The sequence below is a fragment of the Bubalus bubalis genome, chromosome 3 (assembly GCF_019923935.1).
Source record: "Bubalus bubalis isolate 160015118507 breed Murrah chromosome 3, NDDB_SH_1, whole genome shotgun sequence".
Taxonomy (NCBI): domain Eukaryota; kingdom Metazoa; phylum Chordata; class Mammalia; order Artiodactyla; family Bovidae; genus Bubalus; species Bubalus bubalis.
The window spans coordinates 132,049,104-132,069,987 of NC_059159.1; the positions used below are offsets into that span (position 1 = coordinate 132,049,104).

Here is a 20,884-nt window from a genome sequence, read left to right on the forward strand (position 1 = left end):
CAAGTGGGGCTACTGTTCGTTGCAGTCTGAGGGCAGTAGCTTGTCTTACTGCCAAGCATAGGTTCTAGGGCACAGGTTTGAGAGTTGTGGCCCACTGGCTTAGTTGCCCCAAGACATGTGAATCTTCCTGGACCAGAGATCAAAACTGTATCCCCTGCATTGGCAGGCAAATTCTTAACCACTGGACAACCAGGGAAGTCCCAATTCCTTTTATTCTTGAAAAACTATCTGGAAAGATAGTTTTTATAAATATAATAATATCCCAATAGTTTTTGTAAATGTAATATATAAAAAGATATAATCCCACCATCTTTTAAAAGAAATGCTCTGGGAAAAACTGCAAGAGAGCAAAATGCGTCTTTGTTTTTCTTCATTGTCCTGTTCCCAACTTCTCCCAGCCGGCCTTTTAAGGGTCAGCCTCCTTGTGACCTTTCTTGTATCCTACTGCAGGGCCCACTCAGACTGTCCCACCCCTGTACTAAAACCTGGGTTTTTAATAACTCAGGGCCCTGCTTGTTTCAGGATGGTCAAAGGCTTACATTTCAGCACCTCCCAGGGAAGAGGAGGATTTCAGCCCTGGTCTCCTTGATTATAATAAGCCCATCTCATGGCTGTCTGATGACAAGCATTTCAAGCCCTATTTAAGGCGAGTGCTGGAGTTATTTTAGATGTAGCAAGTTCTGCAAATCACCATTCTAGTGGCTACCTCGCCCTGTTATCCACAGGCTAGTACATCTTGTCAGTGATGCTGTGCTGTGAGTTGGACCTCTTTGCAGCTTCCATCAATAAGGGCCAAAGGGCGATGAAATTCTTGGTGTCCAGAAACTTCCTATGTATCCCTCTCTTACGTCCCTAGGGAGGGGATCAATGAACTGTAAAACCTGGTATCCCCATGACCTAGCATGTAGGAGCCACTCCAAACGATTTCCCGAATTTAATTGATCCTAGGAGACAGTGTAGGGTTTCCCAGGTGACTCAGTGGTAAAGAGTCCGCCTGCCAATGCAGGAGACTCAGAACACACGGGTTCGATCCCTGGGTGGGGAACATCCCTTCTCAGGTGACCTGTGGTCTCAGGGGCAAAATGAGTCAATAAAGAACACGCCTCTGCCGTTGGGGTGATGCCTCCCCCGGGCCGCGCGGTGGCGCTGCAGCACCGCGAGGCCAGGGTGGTTCTGGGGCTCAGGGGCGCGCAGGCTTCTGGGGACCCTAGAGCTGCGGCGGCGACGCGCGGGCCGGCCGCGGTGAGTGCGGCGGGCGGACCTCGGGGCAGGTCGCTCCGATCGCTCACGGTCAGCCTCGTGCTCCTCCCGGGCCTCCAGCTCGCGGGCCGGGAGGGATCGATCGCGCCCGCGGATCTGGCCCGAGGCAGCAGGGCGCAGACCTGGGGACGGCGAGAGCGACCGCATCGGGGGCCGGGTGACCCCTCCCTGCCCCACCACGGCCCTGCCGGGGACCCTGGGCACGGCCCTTACCCTCCTCGGAGCCCGGCCCGTCTCTGATCGGAGGAGAGACCGTGTCCTCGGTCGTGGAAGGTCCCGGGTTCTGTGCTCTGATCGCGGCGGTGTCGGTTGCCCCGCAGGCTCTCCCACCTGTCACCCTGGCCCTTCTCTGCTTGGACGGCGTCTTCCTCTCCACAGCCGAGAATGACTTCGTGCAGCGCATCCGGGAGGAACTGGACCGCTTCCTGCTGCAGAAGGAGCTGTCAAAGTAAGCCGGAGTGAGGGTGGCGCTCGCTCTGCCGCTGGGAAGAGCGAGCCTAGCCTCCTAGCCTCCTTGCCCCTTTTTGTCCAATGGTGCATCTAAAGTAACTGGGCTCGCAACTGGCTCTGATCTTGGACTTTAGGTCTAATAATCTGCTGTCAGGCCTCTCCCCGCTGCATCTTTCCTGGGTAACACCAAGCATCGCCTGAGATGGAAGAGCCAACCCCTGGAAGGAGGATGGGGCAAAGTAGTTCCCCGTCATACCCTCTATGGGCAGGTCTATTGCAGTCAGCCTGGGACCCCAGGGGGCAGAGCTAGCCTAGGTTCAAGCCACCGTTAAACCAGGAGTGGACTCCGTGGGGGTCAGACCTGGGGGCTGCTCCTGGAGCTCCTGCTCTGCTCTCCTTCCCATCCCTCCCCAGGGTCCTCCTCTTTCCCCCACTCTCCAGTCGGCTCCGGTACCTGATACACAGGACAGCAGAGAATTTTGACCTTTTGAGCAGCTTCTCTGTTGGAGAGGGCTGGAGGAGGAGGACGGTCATCTGTCACCTGGACATCAGGTATTTATCCTGCCGCCTGGGAGGCCCCTCGTTGGTTCTCCCCCCGGGGGTGGTCTGGTGATCTGGTCAGCCTCTGGGAGGGAATCAGGGCTGGGTGACCCCCTTTCTCCCCAGCCTCAGTTGCTTCGAGTCAGTGCGGCCTTCTGCTCAGCAGGGGAGTAGAGGTGCATTGTTGATGGAGTTCCTTTAGCAAATTCAGCTTATGCACGTTGGGCCAAAAGAGAGAGGGCTGTTTCAACAGTGGGGATGTCCACCCAGCATTGCTCTCAGGGAGCTTGGGCCCTGCAGAGGCCATGGAACATGAGAGCTCATCTAGCAATTTGCTCACCTGTCTCCATGTACATCTTGAAGGATTTTATCATAATGTCTATAATCCTAGCCTTCAAAGTTACATACTTTTCTCTTTTTTTGATCTGTTTTAAACTTTTTATTTTGTGTTGGGGTGCAGCCAATTAACAATATTGTGATAGTTTCAGGTGAACAGCAAAGGGACTCAACCACGCATATACATGTATCCATTCTCCCCTAAACTCCCCTCCCATCTAGGCTAACACATAACATTGAACAGAGTGCCGCATGCTATACAGTAGGTCCTTGTTGGTTATCCATTTAAAATATAGCAGTGTGCACATGTCCATTCCAAGCTTCCTAACTATCCCTTCCGCTCATCCCACTGTGTGTGTGTGTGTGTGTGCTAAGTCCCTTCAGTCATGTCGGACTCTTTGTGACCCCATCTGATTATCAGCCATTCAAAAGAATGAAACAATGCCATTTGCAGCAACACAGATGGACCTAGAGATTGTCATCCATGTTACTGCAAATGGCATTATTTCATTGTTTTGAATGGCTGATAATGGGATGGGGTCGCAAAGAGTGGGACATGATCTGTCTGCAATACAGGAGAATTGGGTTCGATCCTTGAGTCGGGAGGATCCCCTGGAGCAGGAAATGGCAACCCACTCCAGTACTCTTGCCTGGAAAATCCCATGGACAGAGGAGCCTGGTGGGCCACAGTCCATGGGGTCTCAAAGAGTCAGTCACAGCTGAGCTACTAACACACACACACACAGACTGTCCTACAGAGTGAAAAGTAAGTCAGACAGAGAAGGAGAAATATCATATGATATCCCTTATATGTGGAATCTAAAAAGAAATGATACAAATAAACTTACAAAACAGACTCACAGACTTAAAGTTACATACTTTTCTAATAACATAGTTTCTGAATGCTAGTTACTCACCGCACCCTGTAGCAAGTGGACTCAGCTGTCTCACAGTCAGTTTATAACACTAGAGGAAGAGTTGACCGCTTTGTGCTTGTTCAGGGCATCCCCTCTGATGGCTCATTAAGTTGTTTTCCAGGGTCACTGTGGCTTTGGTTTTTGCCTGAGACTGACTCAAGAGCCTCAGGCCTGAAAGGCAGATAACTCCAATAAACCATTCTCCTGGGGGCTCAAGCACCCCTCTGATCAGCGCCTGCTCCTACTCCAGGTTACCCAGTTCAGACGGATTCTCTGGCCCCTGTCACCCTCCTGCCTCCCACCCTAGCAAGTACCGAGGTCCTCGGAAGCCCACCGCAAGCCAGGGAGCGGCTGCTGGTCCCCGAGGTGTGAGGGCCGGCCGGTGGCATCGTGGACGCAAGCCAGACCAGGCCTTGTATGTGCCCCGGGTGCTGCGCCGGCAGGAAGAAGGAGCGCTGCCCGCTCCTGCAGAACTCCAGGGAGATGCTCCAGCTGGCGGGCTCTCAGAAGAACCAGGAGATACTGGTGCTGGGAACCCCATTGCCGATCAGGAACTTCCCGTGTCGGTGACTCAGGCAACAGAGGACCAAAAAGGCCCTGGTCAAGGCTGTGAGAAAGAGTCGCTGCCAGACCCTTTGGCTGCTGAACCCTCAGAGCCTGAGAGCCACGCAGGGACCGGAGACAGGTCGGAGTCAGCCACACAGCCGGAGCCCGGGCTGCAGCTGGACTTGGAGGAGGGAAATGGGACTGAGCTGGAGAGGAGCCTGGCAGCAGAGGAGGAAGTGGAAGAGGAAGAGGTGGAAGAGGAGGGGCCAGGCAGCTGCCCCGAGGACGATTTCAGTGAATTGCTGCAGGAGGTGATGAGGCTCTTAAGCCTGGAAAAGGGAGGGTGGAAGTGAGGTGGGTGTAGGCGAGGGTGGATGGGGCGGAGGGTCAAGGTGTATGGGGGTGCGGGTGTTGAGTGATAGCGGTCCCTTAGGAGACCAATACTCAAGGGGAGGAGGCTCAGGATCAGGGGTCAGGGGTGTGGATTGGATCCCACCTCAACCAGGTTATTTGGCTTTTCTAAGTTTCAGTTTCTTCCTGTGAAAAAATAGCAGGTGCTAATAACACACTTCCCAAGGGAACACAGTGCTTCAGAATGCACTGCAGACGCTGGTCATGAAAATTACTCTTCTGCCTGAAGCTTTGTCTTACAAATCTCTTGTCCTTGGAACCGTGTGTCTGCCCCTGAGCCTGGCTGCGGTGTCAGTTGGGAGGCCAGGCAGCCTGTATTGCTATTTTACAGATGAAGGACACCAGAAAACCATGCTCATCATCACTTCCTTAATGAGAAAAGGAAAGATCCTGGGCCTGCCTAGCTCCGCCTCTTATTGACAGCAACTTGGGGCAGAATTACTTAATTCTTTGGCTTAGTTTACCCATCTGTAAAGTGGGCCTACAGACTAGAGTTTTGGGGATTCTGTGAAACACAAAGTGTGTTAGTGTCAGTCACCCAGCAGGGACTCCCCTAAAACATGCTCCTCCTTCTCGTGGCCCAGTCTGCCATACTGCTATCTTTCCCAGACTCCTGTCTGGGGTGCTCACCTCCATGTCAATGCAGAAGCCTGTGGGACTCTCAGTATGGGGTTTTGAGAGCACTCACTCGAAGTCCGGTGTATCCAAGCTCCCCTCACTAAAGGGTCTGATCTCTCCCAGATAACGAACAACCTGACCCAGAAGGAGATTCAGGTAGAGAAGATCCATGTGGACACATCATCCTTTGCAGACGAGCTGCCTGGAGAGAAGGATTTTGCGCACGTGGTGGAGATCTATGACTTTGAGCCAGTGCTCAAGACTGAGGACCTGCTGGCTACCTTCTCTGAGTTCCAGTGAGTGCTGGAGAGGCTTTGGGATGAGAATGGGGGGTATGGAGAGTGCTTTCTTTCTGGAGAGGAGCTAGGACAGGGCTTTGTGTGGGGGACGCTTGCCTGCCCCTCCTTCAGTGCCTAGAAAGAAAGACAGAAAGTAGGTGTGGTTGCTCTGGGTGCCATGCTCCCGGGCAATTCAGCTTACTGGCCGTGACTGTGCGGAGGAGGACAACAGCTGAGTTTTCGATTGTGAACAGCTTTTGGAGGCTCAAGACCTGGTCCTGCTGGCAGTGAACCTCCAGCCTGGCCCCCATCACGCCCACATGCCAGCCATGACCCTGTGGGCCCACTGCCTCCCCCTGCTTCACAGCCAGCCGCCCAGTTGGAGAGTCAACAGATGGAGGGCCACCTCCATAGAGGAGCTCTTTCCGGGATGAATGGGGCTTGAGTAGCTCTGGGGCAGAGTCTGCTGGAGAGGGGAGAAAAAGTGAAAAAAAGACTTCTCCCGTCTCCCCAGATTCCTTTGATCCAAATCCAGTCTTTTCTCCTTTCTTTTTTTTTCTCCATGCTTGTTTTCTTTGCTCCGGACCACTTTCTAGGGCTGGGCCAGACTGGGGCCATTGGAGGCTTCCTCATCCACAGAGGAGCCCCAGGCCCCAAGACTGCTTTGGTCTCCCACAGGCCCCAGACTCAGGAGTGCTTTCCCAAGTGGCAGGAAGAAAGTCAGGGCAGTTTCGTTGACATGCTTGTGGTATCAAGTCCTGTCCTCACCATGAAGCCCGTTGTCTCCAGCCTCAAACCCTACGCCCTTGGCCTGGGGGGACCACGTCTGTGAGGGGCCCTCTTCACCCTTGGCCTTGTGCTCTACAAGCTTGGAGTCCTGACTTCCTCAGTTCTAGGAGTCAGGGGCCCACCAGATCTCAGAGGTGGGGCATGTCGTTCTGAAGTTGTCGTATGGTCTTCAGGGCAAGTTTGCCCCCGATGGTCATCTCCTTCCTAAAGGAGATGAACTTGTCTTGGGCTTGGTGTATTTGAGGACTGGGGAAGGGAGGGTCTTCCTGCAGCAGGAGGGGTTTTCCGCATTCACTCTCCTCGTCACTCTGTCTCGTCCCCGGCACAGAGAGAAGGGGTTCAAGATCCAGTGGGTGGACGACACGCATGCACTCGGCGTCTTCCCCTGCCCAGCTTCAGGTAAGGCAGTGAGCGGTGGCCTGGCTCCTCCTCTAACTGCTGTTGGGAAGGGAGGGAGCCTCGTTTCCTGGGGTGAGGATCCCCCAGATCAGGGTGCAGGCTGCCTTAAGCTGATGGACTGGCAGGGAAGTTCCCAGCCACCTAATCGGAAAGTCCAAGGGGGCGGAGTGGGCACTGGGCCAGGAAGCTCACACCTCTTCATCCTTGCGTCTTGAGGTCAGAGGTTTCAGATTCGGGTGGCCTCCACATCCTAAATGAAAGCATGTGAAGGTGCCATTTTTACAGACCAAAAACATCCAAATACTGGTGGGACTTTCCTGGTAGTCTCATGGTTAAGACTCCAGGCTTTAATGCACAGGGCATGGGTTCAATCCCTGGTCAGAGAACTAAGATCCCACATGCCATGCGGCATGGCCAGAAAAAAAAAAAAAGCATTCAAGTACTAGCAGGTTCTTATGGTTTGAGCAGATGTGTTCTCATTCCGTTTAGATTAGAGCCTCAGGAGATGGGTGAGATGACTCCATTTTACAGATGGGGAGACTGAGTTCCCCGGTGTCAGTGTCCGATCAAGGTTATGAAGCCTCTCGTCAGTCGTCAAGGCCGGGGAGGCCAGCTAGTCTCCTGGCTGTCATTTCGGTGCTGCTCCTCCCTCTCAGCATTTTCCTGCACTGCCCCTGACACACCGCTGCACAGTTGGTGTACATTTATAAAGAGTCAGTCCTCGGCCCCCCTTGACTGGGCTTCGCACAGCCACAGGCTCTGAACACAGAGTAGGGAGTGACCATGGCTGGTGTGGGCCCAGTCTTCAGGATAGCCTGAGCTTTTAGGGACGGGGGGCAGTGTCTGGGCAGCAAGAGGCCTGGGGCTAGGTGGGGGCTTCAGCCCCAGAGAGGGAGCCACTGAAAGGTGGGGGCTGGGGGAGGCCCTCCTGGTCCATTGAAGGGATTAGCATTGGGCTTGGCATGGCCACGGCTGCCTTCTGGGCTCTGCCAAGCTGGCCAAGAGCCAGGGGCAGGCCTCAGGCTTTGGAAGGCCGGGGCCTGCCTCTCCTGATGTCAGAACCACAGGCTCACCATGTGGCTCCCGCCCCCCGCCCCGTCCCCCAGGGCAGGAGGGTAGAAGCTGGGGCGTGGGCCCTCCATCTGAGAGCATGGCAGCCCTGTGCAGGCCTGCGAGCTCCAGGGGAGGGCGAGCTGATGGGGCAGTCCTGTCCCTGAGGTTTGGATGGGTGGTTTGGATGGGTGTCAGAAGCGGCTGCCTGGGCTTTGGGGTGACATGTGTGTTCCTGGGTCCTGAGGAGGCCTCAGCAGGAAACGCGGATGGCTCCAGACCTGCTTTCTTTCCTTAGCTGCCGAGGCCCTGACCAGGGATTTCTCCACACTGAAGATTCGGCCCCTGACGCAGGGAGCCAGGCAGTCCAAGCTGAAGGCCCTGCAGAAGCCAAGTAAGGGAGGCGGTGGTCTGGGTGGGAGGGCGGCTCGAGTGTGGATCCACCCTCTGATTCACTTCCCTCTAAAGTTCTTTGCTTTCTGGCCCCTTGGCTGCAGTGACCCATGGGGTGGTCCTTGCCCACCCCAGGGGGTCCATCAGGAGAGCTGTCTGTCAGCTGCCCTGTCCCAGGCTTGCCCTCCATTCACACCTCTTGGGAGTCTGGTTTGGGGTGCAGAGGGAAAGCTTGGTCTTTGTGTCCAGCCGGGGAAGCCATGCTTTGCTGTAAGGTATACAGAGCTTGGGCTTGGGTGTGACCCTGGCACTGGCACTCCCTTAAATCGGCCTTGAGCAGGTCACTGGATGTATGTGAGTCGGTCCCTTTCTCTGTGAGATAAGCGTTGGAGTGAATGAGAGAGCCTGGCGGACGTGCCCCCGCAGTGGTGAGAGGCACACAGAAGGTGCCACGTAAATGATGGCTCCTCCCCTTTACTGTCCTCCTTCCAGGGAGCACGAGGGGGCTTTTAGGGGCCAGTTTCCCATGGCCGCAGAGCAGTGGCTGGCTGGCAGAACTGGCCTAGAGAAGCCTGCTGAGGCCATCCACATTCTTGTGGATTACATGGTCTTTGTCCCAGACTTCTTAGGGACGATAAACATCCTGTCTGTTGATCCAAGAGCTCCAGGTGTCCTTTCCTGGTCTGCTTGCCCTCTCAAAAGGCCCCTGCAAGGCAGGGAGGTGGACAGGATTAACGCCACCCCTGCCCCCGACAGAAGGAGAAACAGGAAGGGCGGGGAGAGATGGCAGGGTAAGTCAGGACCCCACGTGGGGCCAGGAGCCCTCGGTGGCCCCTCTCACCAGCATCAGGCCACAGGGGGTGCAGCTGGGCCTCAGGGGTGGGCTCTAAGTGCTTCCGACGCTGCTGTGTCGCCCAAGGAGAGGCCACAGCCTTGAATTAAAGTCCCCACCCCATGGGGCTTTCCTTTCAGAGCTCCTGCATCTGGCGAGGGAGAGACCACAGACAAATACAGCCGTGGCCCGGAGGCTGGTGGCCCGGGCCCTGGGGCTCCAACACAGAAAGAAGGAGCGTCCTACAGTGGAGCCTCCTGCCGTTCTGAGGCCCTGAGAGGCCCAGCCCGCCTGGATCAAGCTCCTCAACCCAGCTCGGGCCCCAACACCACAAGCCTTTACACACACCAGAGCACCCCTGAGCCATCCTTGGAGCATCGCTATGAGGCGTGGTGGGCTTTAGTTTGGTCCAGTTTCTGAAGCTGAGTAAAAAATAAAAATTGAAGAATTGTAACATGATTGCTTCAAAATGTAATGGTCCGCAGTGGAACACTAGGGGGCGCTGTTTGCCTCCCATTGGAGACCTAGGGCTGCTGAAGAAGCTGGTTGCTTTAGGTGACTGACCTCAAACCAGCTGGGCCTCCAAGGCATTTTTGAGCAGAGCCTGCTCAGTTTGTGCACCTGTTGTGTGACATATGCCCAGTCTCCCCCAGAGCAACTCTGGGCTATTGGCCATGCTGAGACACCCCCTGCCTCTGCCGTGTACTGGCCCTAGTGTTACCACGGGTTACACAGGGGTCCCTGCAGAAATAAACATGAACTCGCCTGGAGATGAAATCTTAAATGCCCTCTGAGTTCCCTCCCTTCCCAGGAATGGGTGCGAGGGCAGCTTTGTGGGGACAGGGTCCCAGTACACTGGTCTTTCTGGTGTGAGTGGGGCTGGTGATGATCCTGGCCCTCTGAGGTCATCATGGACCCCTCGGATTGCTGGGCCACAGCCCACTGTGACGCAGAGGGAGCACCGGGCCTGGCTGGATTGGGGTTCATTCTCACTGTGCCCCGGGGACTCGGGGTCCACCCTCACTGCACCTCGGGGAAGAGCGTGGGGCCCTGATCTGCTTCATCGTCCCTCCCCCAGAGACCAACCCAGGCGCTGCCCTTTGGGGAAATTTCCTGAGGCTGAAGGCTGGATGTCCCATCTGATCCTTACGCAACCATGGTACCCCTAACACATTTCCCTAAAAGACAAGAGCCGAAGAAAGGCTGAGGCCCGTGTTTCTGTGGATTCTCCTGATCTCAGAGTGCTGCTCTTGCCAGCAGCTGCTCCTCCTCTGTGGTGTGAACTGAAGGAGGCCCCTGTGATGGTTCAGTGGTAAAGAACTTGCCTGCAGTGCAGGAGACGCAGGTTTGATCCCTGGGTCAGGGTCAGGAAGATCTCTTGGAAGAGGAAATGGCAACCCACTCCAGTATTCTTGCCTGGGAAATCCCATGGACAGAGGAGCCTGGTGGGCTACAGTCCATGGGGTCACGAAAGAGTCAGACACAATTTAGCGACTAAACACCAACCTGTAGCCAATGCCGGACGGGAGGTGTCTGGAACCCACGTCCCTACAAGAGAGAAACCTGTAAGGGTGTGCAGCTCCCTGGCTGCGACTGGGGAAAGGAGCCCTGTGGCTTAGGGGCTGCACACAGAGGCCCAAATGAAACACACCTGCAGGTCATAAATCTTTTATTCGGAGTTTCAAGTATGTGTAAGTGTCCGTGATGACACATGGCAATCGGTGAGCGTCCTCCTCACCCAGAACCCTGGTTCTAGCACCGTTGAATCAATTACCCACAGAATTAGAAGGACAGACAGAGGAGTCACTTACACAGGTGGGCTGTTTTTTCTTTTGAGCTCTACGTTCAAAGGCCCAGATGCCCGATGTGAAATGCCACTAAATTACTTTGTGTTTCAAAGTCTGTGAAAATAGAATATAATTATAGTATCTTGAAAAATAGGAGGACACAGGGGTGTAGGTGTCTGGGGGCAAGAGAAGCACCATCTCTGAGCTCACTGGATCAGAAGACAGGTGGCAGCATTACTTATACGTGTGAATAGAATAAACAGAGTAGAGGCAAGTCATTTAATTGGAAGAGAAGTCTAGATATTCAAGTTGGATGGAAACAACCTAAGAGGAGGAGAAGTGGGATCCAGCCTGACCTCCTTGGGTTGCTAACCCACGTTGCCAACATGTAACTTGAGAAGAAAATGGCCCCATGTTATCTGTGGTGAGCCGGGCAGGCGATGAGGCTTGGAGTGGACCACGCCTTGGATGGGACAAGCAGCTGACCACCTGTGTGCCCGTGGTCCCAGCCAGGATGGCTCTTGGTTGGTGCTGCTCCCCACCGCCCCGTGGACGAGTCCCAGCCCCGGAGGCTGTCCCAGGCTGCGGGTGTCAGGAACACGCCTTCCTCGCCTTCCTCCTGAGCTTGGCCGAGGGCTGCAGGGGGTTGAGATGGGCAGGGCCGGGCTGGATGAGGGGGAGCAGGGCGATATCCGGTCAGACTGCAGTTGTTGGGGGAGATGCCCGTGGCCCGAAGGCAGGAGATGACCATGTTGCCACTTTACCGCTTGGAGACCTGGTTATTTATGAGTCCACTGAAGTGCTCAAACTTTTTTTCTGTCTCTTCACTGAAGGAACCACCTGGGGAAATGGGCATCAGAGAGATAGTGTTGGGCAAACCAGATGCACAGGTCTCCCCAACCCCCAGAGCTGGAGCCACCCCACCCTCCCCAGGCGGCCTGCAGGGCCACCTGCATGTGATGCCAGCAGGGTAGTGACAGGTGCTGGCCATCTGTAGGGCCAGGCTCATGTCAGCTGCCCTGGCAGAGTCGGCTGAAGGAGTGACTTAATCTAATGCTGTTAGTCTTCGCCTCCTCCGAGAGTGAGGCCATCACCTTGCCAGTGGAGGAGAAAGCCCAGCCTCCCCTTTTGGAACCCAGGTTGTATAATGCAAGGAAAAGCTTCTTCATTGGTGGCCAGAAGCCATGGGGGTGGCTAGAGCTCGACAGGAAAACGACACACAGAGCCCACAAATTGCCAACGCCCACATTTTTGCGGTCTCACGCATAATGAGGTGGTGGCCTCAGCTTCAACAGCCCTTAAATAGCTTTGGGGTCTGTGCTGGGCCGGCCCATTTCTGTCCCATTCTCTTGCCTCAGCCAAAGCTGGCCGTGAAAACTCTATCTTCATCCAGGCCTGTGTGTTCACCATATCCTTCCCGTGTATGGAAACATGAGACTGGCCCCCCTCCCCAAGGTCTTTACCCAGCTTAGGAAGGCGCTCTGTTTCCTGGAGAAAGTGGGGCAGCTCCCGCCTGTCTCCTGGAGGTGGGTTGAGGAGTGGGAGGACCTAGCTGGCCTGAGGAGGGGCAGCCCTGGGGGCGCAGTGCTCCCCAGCAGGGCCCCGGGGCCTCACCTATGTGACAGTTGTACATCCAGATGCGGTGGCCGTCATACCGGGTCCTGCACTTCATGATGTTGTTGGTGTAGTCAGACTCCGCCACCTCGTAGTTGGGATTGATGACAACCTGGGGGAGAGTCAGGTCAGAGGGGATCCTGCCTCGGCCACCCTTCATCGTAGGCCCGGCTGCGATGCCGAGACCAGGCCTGCCTCCAGAGCCGGGCTGAGCTCATGAGACAGAGCAAAGCATGGCCGGTGTTGTGTTCTCAGAGCAGAGGGGAGGGTGCAGGACTGGCCAGAGGCGAGGCCAGGGAGGCAGAGGGGAGACCTGGAGGAGACCTCCATGCACCTCACACACACACCCACACACTCCTACCAAGAGTAAGCCTTCAGACGTGGGCAAGGGATAGTTACCGAGTTTGGGATGGACATGTATATACATGGATAACCAACAAGGACCTACTGTACAGCACAGAGAACTCTGCTCAATGGTATGTGGCAGCCTGGCTGGGATGGCAGTTTGTGGGTGAATGGATACATGTATGTTTGGTTGCGTCCCTTCGCTGTTCAGCTGAAACTATCACAACACTGTTTGCTAATTGGCTATACTCCAGTACAAGGAGGGCACGACAACCCACTCTAGTATTCTTGCCTGGGGAATCCCCGTGGTCACAGGAGCCTAGCAGGCTACAGTCCATGGGGTCGCAAAGAGGCAGACACAACTGAGCAACTAACCACAGCACAGCACATACCCCAATACAGAATAAAGAGGTGTTTTTTTTTTTTTTTAAAAAAGATTGTTAATCACTCAGTCATGTCTGACTCTTTGTGACCCCATGGATTGAAACCCACCAGGTTCCTCTGTCCATAGGATTCTCCGAGCAAAAATACTGGAGTAGGGAGCCATTTCCTTTTCCAGGGGATTTTCCCAACCCAGGCATGCCTTCAAAAAGGAGTTACCCTCTCCTGGGTGCCAGAGAGGTTTGAGGTTAGTAGAGAAGCAGGAGCTGAGGCCTGGGGAGGCCATGAAACAGCTGCTAAAAGAGCCAGAAGGGAGCCAGGGAGTGGGACTTGCTGGGAGGGCATGGGGACCAGGACTGGACGCTGTGGGGAGTCGGAGGGGGGCTGCCCTGGGTGCTGCAGATGACACTGCTCCTGGCAGCGCGGCATTAGACACAGCCCTTCTGTTCTCTGGGTCCGGGTTTGCTCTAGGGGGTCCCCAGGCCCTTTCTACTCACCAGGGCAGGTTTCCCCCTTGTACCCCCTTCCTCTGCATCATCCCAGGTAAGAGGGTGGCACCCAGAGGAGCAAGAGGGACCATTCTTTTGAGGGGGCTTCTGGGATTGGTCAGTCTTAAAGGAGATCAACCAGTCAGTTCTAAAGGAGATGAGTCAGTCAGTCCAAAAGTAGATCAAACCAGTCAGTCCTAAAGGAGATCAATCCTGAATATTCACTGGAAGGACTGATGCTGAAGCTGAAGCTCCAATACTTTGGCCACCTGACTCAAAGGGCTGACTCATTAGAAAAGACCCTGAAGGCGGGAGGAGAAGGGGATGACAGAGGATGAGATGGTTGGATGGCATCACCGAATCAATGGACATGAACTTGGGCAAGCTCCAGGAGATAGTGAGGGACTGGGAGGCCTGGCAAGCTACAGTTCATTGAGTCACAAAGAGTTGGACACGACTTGGCAACTGAACAACAAAAATACCTGGGAGCAGGCAATTGAACAACAAAAATACCTGGGAGCAGACAGAAAAGGGATATTTAGTGGCGAGGAGCCCAGAGGAGGAACTGAAGGAATGGGAAAGTGAGGAGACAGAAGCTGGGCCTCGGGCTGTGGGCGAAAGTGCAGAGGACACAGATGAGGCTTTCCCCGAGGGTCCTGCCACATCTGGAAGGGCTGAGACCCCAAGGAGGCAAGGGGGACAGGGCCACCCATGGTCAGTATGATGGGGGAGGGACAGCCTGCTCGTTAAGGTGCATTCTATAGGCTTGGGGCCCTCAGGACCTCTCCCTCCAGGACTGACCAGGACTGACTGAGAGTCAGACCATAAAGAAGGTTGAGGGCTGAGAATTGATGCTTTTGAACTGTGGTACTGGAGAAGACTCTTGAGAGTCCCTTGGACAGCAAGGGGATAAAACCAGTCAGTCCCAAAGGAAATCAACCCTGAATATTCATTCGAAGGACTGATGCTGAACCTGAAGCTCTAATACCTTGGCCACCAGATGCAAAGAATCAACTCATTGGAAAAGCCCCTGATGCTGGGAAAGATTGAGGGTAGGAGAAAGGGATGACAGAGGATGAGATGGTTGGATGGCATCACCAACTCAATGGACATGAGTTTGAGCAAACTCTGGGAGATAGTGAAGGACAGGGAAGCCTGGTGTGCTGCAGTCCATGGGGTCAAAGAGTCGGACAGGACTTAGTGACTAAACAGTAACAACAGTGACCCTTTAGCAAGCTGGCTGGGCCTGCCAGAGCTGCTATGGGAAACAGGTCAGTGGGGTGCTCCAGCCCTGAGGCCTAGCCCATGCAGACCATTCTGGGGGCTCTAGGTTATGCCCCATGGTGACTCTGTCTCTCTAGGTAAGGCTGGAAAATGTCCTGCTCTGGGGTGGCCTTACTTTGATCTGTTTTCTGCCTGACAACCTTAGTTGTGCCATGTAGCAGCCCATGCGTGGTTCATAGCCCAGGACAGTCAAACCCCCTGCACCAGGACCCAGGCAGCCTTCGCTCACAGATAGTCATGCCCAGCATGGGTCCCTGCAGGGTGACCATGAGGGCAATGGCGACTATTAGGGCCCATTTGACCCACTCGGGTGCAAGGGTGAGAGCTGAAATGAACGATCTCCACAATCCCATCAGACTCATATGTTGGGTCCTCAGTCTCTTGGGGATCTGTGGGCAGTGGCTTTAGTTCCTTAGACAGGAGACCTTCTGTGGTTTACAACAGCCAACATGTGGAAGCAACCTAAGAGTCCATCAACAGATGAAGGGGTAAAGATATGATGTGTATGTATGTATACACACAATGGAATGCTCAGCCAGAAAAAAAAAAAAATGAGATTTTGCCATTTGCAATAACATGGATGGACTTGAGGGTATTATGCTTAGTGGAATAAGTCAGAGAAATAAAAATACTGCATATTATCATGTATATATGCAATCTAAAAAACACAACAAACTAGTCAATGTAACAAAAAAACGTGAGTTTGAGTGAATTCCGGGAGATGGTGATGAACAGGGAGGCCTGGCGTGCTGTGATTCATAGGGTCGCAAAGAGTCGGACACGACTGAGCGACTGAACTGAACTGAACAAAAAAGAAGCAGACTCACAGATATAGAGAGTAAGCTAGTGGTCACCAGTGGGGAGAGGGAAACGGGGAGAGGCAAGATAGGGGTACAACTACTGTGTATGAAATAAACTGTGAGGATATACTACTGCAAGCACAGAGAATTAAGCCAATGTTTTCTGATAACTATAAATGGGGTATAATCTAGAAAACTTTTGAATGGCTATGTTGGACACCTGAAACTAATACCGTAAATCAATTATACCTCAATTTTTAAAAACTTAAAAAAAACACACAAACAAAATAAATAAGGTGACAGTGGCATCTTTGTGTTGAAAAAAAAAAAAAAGATCTGCTGTGGCTCCAGGCAATGGTGGGAATTAGGGATCTAATAACCCTGGGAAGCCTGCCTCTGAGCCTCTGTGCACTGGCCTCTCGGGCTGGAATACCACCCCCTCCGCAACCCAGCCTTCTCCTGTTCCCGCAGCATTGCTGGGGCCTGCACCTGGGCCACATGGGAATGGAGAGGCCAGGACTCCCAGGCCAGGACTCGCGCAAGTCTAACGCTCCATGTCCAGCCCAAGGGAAGATGACCTGGCCTTGCTGGCTATGAAATTTGGGCAATGATAATGCCCATCCCTGGGGGATTACATGAGACCATGGGTCCACAGGGTATGGCCAGGGTCTGGCCTACCACTGATCTTCAGTGTACAAGTACGTGCATGCTCAGTCATATCCGTCTCTTTGTGACCTCCTGGACTGTACCCCTCCAGGCTTCCCTATCCATGGGATTCTCCAGGCAAGAATACTGGAGTAGGTTGCCATTTCCTACTCCAGGGGATCTTCCCAACCCAGGGATTGAACCCACATCTCTTGCATTGGCAGGCAGATTCTTTACCACTGAGCCATCTGGGAAGGCTTTAATGAGTCACAGTTATTAAACAGACATTATCAAAATACATGACGCTACACATTCCCCTTGCAAAGGGATAGCAGACCTCAAACATAAACTGAAGTACGTGTACAGAGACAGGGATATCCGATTCTTTAAATAAAGAGCACTCTGCTCTTTGCTTGGGCCTCTCCAAGTCTGCGGTTCTGGGCTTGTGGGTGGAAAAGTGCTTGGCTGTCTGATTACCAGTCTCTGAAACTGACCAGGGAAACCTTCAGAGACCCTCTGTGGTCACTTCCCTGCAGGTGTTGGTTCCTCCCAGGATTGTCTATAAGGTGGGGACCGTGGCCAGGCCCTGAGCTGGCTGAATGCCCTCCTAGGAAAGCTTTCAAGACAAAATGACACATTTCTGGTCACCCAAGGATCTAGCTTGAAAGCAAGATGGGTGGGGATGTGGGAAAAATAAGGTGACGTCTCCGCAGGCAGGAGTGCGCCTGTGTGCCTGAAGGGAAGACGCTGGGGATACGGTGACCCTGGGTTCCCCCACCAGTCTGGGCCCTGGCTGGGGCCTGCAGCTATTTGCAGGAAGGTGGGAGGCCAATGCGTCTTAGTTCCTGTCTCAGGGTGGCCCTTCCCCTGGACAGAGTACGCAGAAGCCCTGGGAAGTCACTGCACAAATAGTCACTGGACAGGCTGTCTCTAGTACCTAACAATCTACCATTATAGGTTTATTTCTTTGCATTGAACATTGCCCCCTCTGCAGATCCTCTTCTATGAGGCAAACATTTCTGGGAGAGGCAAGTCACAGACATTTGTGAGTGAATGACTCTTTGTGTGATTGCTTTTAGCCCTGACAGCACAGGCCAAGACAGCCTGAGGGAGGGCACTGGGAGAAGCCAGGGTGGAGGTGCAAGTACAGCTCCAGAGACACAAGAAGTGTAGGCTGCCTCAGAGTCTGCACAGATTCCTAGCCTGAGGGCCAAATCTGGCCTGCAGATGCCCTTTGATTTGCAAGTACCAGGTGCAGGACTCTGTGCCCTTTAGACAGCCCGGCCTCCATGCCTGGGCACGATCAGCAGGATGCTGCCTACCCATTTGCTCAGGCAGAGACCCCTCCTCCCATCAGCGGGGGGCCTGGAGCCCCTTAGGCGCCTCACCTGGAACAGGTAGTCTCCAGGAGGCACGTCGGTGATGTCGACCCACTGGCAGTCGATGTCATGACGGTACATGTCCCAGCAGCCCATGGTGATGCCCTGCTCACCAAAGTTGGCACACTCGTAACTCTTCTGGATGTCTGCATGTGGAGACAGAGGGAAGCCCAGTCACCAGGCACCCAAGGTCCCCCCACCGTGCTCCCCACGAAGGCCCCCGAGCAGCCTGCTAAGTGGGGGGGCATCCCCAGACTCCACCTTCAGCATCTCTCCCTTCTTCAGGCCCACAGCCTTGGCTGCCTCTGGGCTCAGCAGCCCATCCCCGCTCTGCTCTGCTTTTGGTAGAATCCTCCCTCAATTCCCTATCCACATCCCACTGCATCCTCCTCCATGAAGCCCTCCTGGGCCACTGTGGCCCACCCTGGCCGTTCTGAGGAATATCAGCCTGGGAATGAAGCGTGTGCTATTCTGGGTAAGTTATGGTGTTTACTGTTGAGCCTGAGGTGGGGTCGTCTGGTCTCCCCGAGGGCATCCGCTCTTGGATGTGGTCTCAGTCTGACCCATCTCTCTGACCCATCCTGGATCAGCCCCTTGTGTGGCACATAGTATGTGCCCAAAACCCATCTGCTGGGTGATTTCATGACATGCCAGGGGCCACATCAACCACTGACATTTAGCACCGATTTACTGAGAGCCTGCCAAGTCTGGGCGCTACTCTAAGCCCCAGCTGCCCTGAGAAGAGTCACGTGTCTCCTCTTGAGAGAGCTCGGTCAGGCCAGGATGGCAGGGGCGCCCACAGTGGTCACCGTGCAGGTATGGAAGTGACTGGGGGTGTGGGTGGGGTGCTGCCTCTGCCTGGGGCAGTCAAGAGAGTCTGGGAACCTCAAAGTGGGGCTTTGAGCTTGAACTGAAAGGTAAGAACCTGTGGGGCTTGTGTATCTGTGTTGGACACAGAGAGAAACTGTGGCAGCCAGAGCAGGAGGGGACTGCGTGTCAGGTTCAAGGGTTTGAACCTTACAGGGGAGACCCACCAGTGGACCCACTGGATCCACCAGTGCCAGTCAGCATGACTCTGGGGACCCAGGTGCCTTTATAGCCAGGCTTTGCCCACCCCATCCCTCCAGCCCCAGATGGTAGTCATGAGGTCCCCCCTGTGGGGAGTCAGCAGGGGCCAGGGTGACACAGAGTCCTTAGCCAGGCCTGGGATCCTGGCCAAATGAGCACAGGCGGGAGCATCTGAGTCCCTCAAAATCTCCCCAGCCTGCCCTGTCCCCCGAATACCTCCTTCACATTCTGTGTCCTCCAAGCAGAAGCTAGCTTTGTGGCCCTCTGCCACCTTGGTGCCATTGAGGTTCAGCAGGTCATAGTGGGTGAACACCTCCATGCTGTGGTAGTGCCTGGGGGCGAGAGGGAGGTCTGGATGTCAGTTTCTGGAAGGATTGCCACCTGCAAGCGATGGCCTAGCTGGCCATTCCCCTCCGGGGACATCTTGAGCAGAGCAGTGTGGTCCAAAGTGGTGGTGGAGGGAGAAAAGTGTGCAGTGGACAGGGCATTATGAGATGGGGGATGGGACAGAAGTGGAATCGTGGTGCTTCCATGGGCTCCGGAGGGGGACAACCCACTACCTTCCCGAGCCTCAGTTTTTTCATCTGCTAAATGGGAATAATCATGCAATGGATGGGGTGCAATGGGAATTAATCAGATAAATTGATGAACAGGGGGCTCAGCATCAATAAGCCCAATAAATTAGGATATATTTAGTAAAAGGATGTAGCACCCTCCAGAGACCTAAAGTGGCTGTCACAGCTCATTCATACTTGGGCACTTTCTGCAGATGAATGCAAGTCACTCTTCGATATCTTTCAGTTCAGTTCAGTTCAGTCGCTCAGTCGTGTCCAACTCTTTGCGACCCCATGAATCGCAGCACGCCAGGCCTCCCTGTCCATCACCAACTCCCGGAGTTCACTCAGACTCACGTCCATCAAGTCGGTGATGCCATCCAGCCATCTCATCCTCTGTCATCCCCTTCTCCTCCTGCCCCCAATCCCTCCCAGCATCAGAGTCTTTCCCAATGAGTCAACTCTACACATGAGGTGGCCAAAGTACTGGAGTTTCAGCTTTAGCATCATTCCTTCCAAAGAACACCCTGGGCTGATCTCCTTTAGAATGGACTGGTTGGATCTCCTTGCAGCCCAAGGGACTCTCGGGAGTCTTCTCCAACACCACAGTTCAAAAGCATCAATTCTTCAGCACTCAGCTTTCTTCACAGTCCAACTCTCACATCCATACATGACCACTGGAAAAACCATAGCCTTGACTAGACGAACCTTTGTTGGCAAAGTAATGTCTCTGCTTTTGAATATGCTATCTAGGTTGATTATAACTTTTCTTCCAAGGAGTAAGCGTCTTTTAATTTCGTGGCTGCAATCACCATCTGCAGTGATTTTGGAGCCCCAAAAAATAAAGTCTGACACTGTTTCCACTGTTTCTTTAGAAAACGTTTAAAGTGGGAGTATGGATGGGAGGGAGACAGAATGAAGAGGGGAAGAAGGGGTGGGAAGAGCAGGCGCTGATGAGCAGGGCACACATGTGTCCCAAACTAGGTGATGGAGGCAGAAACTTGTGCTCCTGGCATCAAGAAAATTTTTTTTAAAAAGAGGGGGAAAAAGGGGCTTTGAGACCCCGTGGGAGGGAGAGGGTGACCGGCACATCCTCTAGAAGGGAGCATAGAAGGAAGAGAGATTGTGCACGCCCGTGGCTCTTGCCCCGGATGAACATTTACCTAACAGGGTCCCATCTCATCCCTCGGGAAGAATTGAGAATAGGTTCTTAGAAAGGCCTGTGTTTGGTGCAGAGTAACATGGGAAACATGGCTTCTGAGAGTAGCCTTCCTGAGGGGCTTGGTGCCAGGTCCATCCAAAGCTGCTACACATCTTATCACAAGTGGCTGCAAGTATTCGCACTTGTTCGTCTGTCATTCCAGGAACATTTGGAAAATGGGAAAAGGCACCAGGTACCAAGGTTTGGGGAACAGAATCATGAGTTTTGTTTCCCTGTGACCTGAGTTCCCTCCACAGGAAACAGGGAATGATAGCATGACCCCCGTCAGGGGTTCTGTAAAGATGAACTAGGAGACGGACTTCCCTGGTTGAGTCCAGAGGCTAAGACTCCACCTTCCAATGCAGGGGGTGTAGTCCCTGGTCAGGAAGCTAAGATCCCACAGGCCTCGTGGCCAAAAAACCGAAATGTAAAACAGAAGCAATATGGTAACAAATTCAAAAAAGACTTTAAAAAAATAAATAAAAGTAAACTATTAACGGGAAAAAAAAACATGGATTA

At 53.8% G+C, this 20,884-nt stretch overlaps 2 protein-coding genes across 4 annotated transcripts in view; one reads left to right on the forward strand and one right to left on the reverse strand.

The window, feature by feature from the left end:
• The first annotated feature begins 1,104 nt into the window (after positions 1 to 1,104).
• On the forward strand, positions 1,105 to 9,273 carry R3HCC1 (R3H domain and coiled-coil containing 1). Of its 3 annotated transcripts, XM_045165100.1 has the most exons (8): positions 1,105 to 1,242; positions 1,581 to 1,708; positions 2,125 to 2,262; positions 3,754 to 4,360; positions 5,202 to 5,374; positions 6,474 to 6,544; positions 7,893 to 7,988; positions 8,960 to 9,273. In XM_045165100.1, the coding sequence occupies exons 1-8, from the start codon at positions 1,120 to 1,122 to the stop codon at positions 9,094 to 9,096; spliced, it is 1,473 nt and encodes a 490-aa protein (XP_045021035.1). In that variant the 5' UTR covers positions 1,105 to 1,119; the 3' UTR covers positions 9,097 to 9,273. The 3 variants fall into 3 exon arrangements, with proteins under 3 accessions (XP_045021035.1, XP_045021034.1, XP_045021036.1); XM_045165099.1 differs by lacking the exon at positions 6,474 to 6,544; XM_045165101.1 differs by lacking the exons at positions 7,893 to 7,988; positions 8,960 to 9,273 and adding an exon at positions 7,034 to 7,869.
• A 1,198-nt stretch (positions 9,274 to 10,471) lies between these two features.
• LOXL2 (lysyl oxidase like 2) overlaps positions 10,472 to 20,884 on the reverse strand; it is a 112,430-nt gene continuing 102,017 nt past the window's right edge. Inside the window, exons 11-14 of the mRNA XM_006069549.4 lie at positions 18,827 to 18,942; positions 17,552 to 17,688; positions 12,221 to 12,332; positions 10,472 to 11,446 (exon numbers count right to left, since the gene is read on the reverse strand). Coding sequence (XP_006069611.2) covers positions 11,367 to 11,446; positions 12,221 to 12,332; positions 17,552 to 17,688; positions 18,827 to 18,942 — 445 coding nt within the window. The 3' untranslated portion in view covers positions 10,472 to 11,366. The remainder of the gene's footprint in view (positions 11,447 to 12,220; positions 12,333 to 17,551; positions 17,689 to 18,826; positions 18,943 to 20,884) is intronic.

Coding starts and splice junctions, on each gene's coding strand:
- R3HCC1 (XM_045165099.1), top strand. CDS start 1,120: ATGCCTCCCCCGGGCCGCGCGGTGGCGCTGCAGCACCGCGAGGCCAGG. Junction 1,243..1,580: donor CGACGCGCGGGCCGGCCGCG/GTGAGTGCGGCG, acceptor GTTGCCCCGCAG/GCTCTCCCACCTGTCACCCT. Junction 5,375..7,892: donor GCTACCTTCTCTGAGTTCCA/GTGAGTGCTGGA, acceptor TTCTTTCCTTAG/CTGCCGAGGCCCTGACCAGG.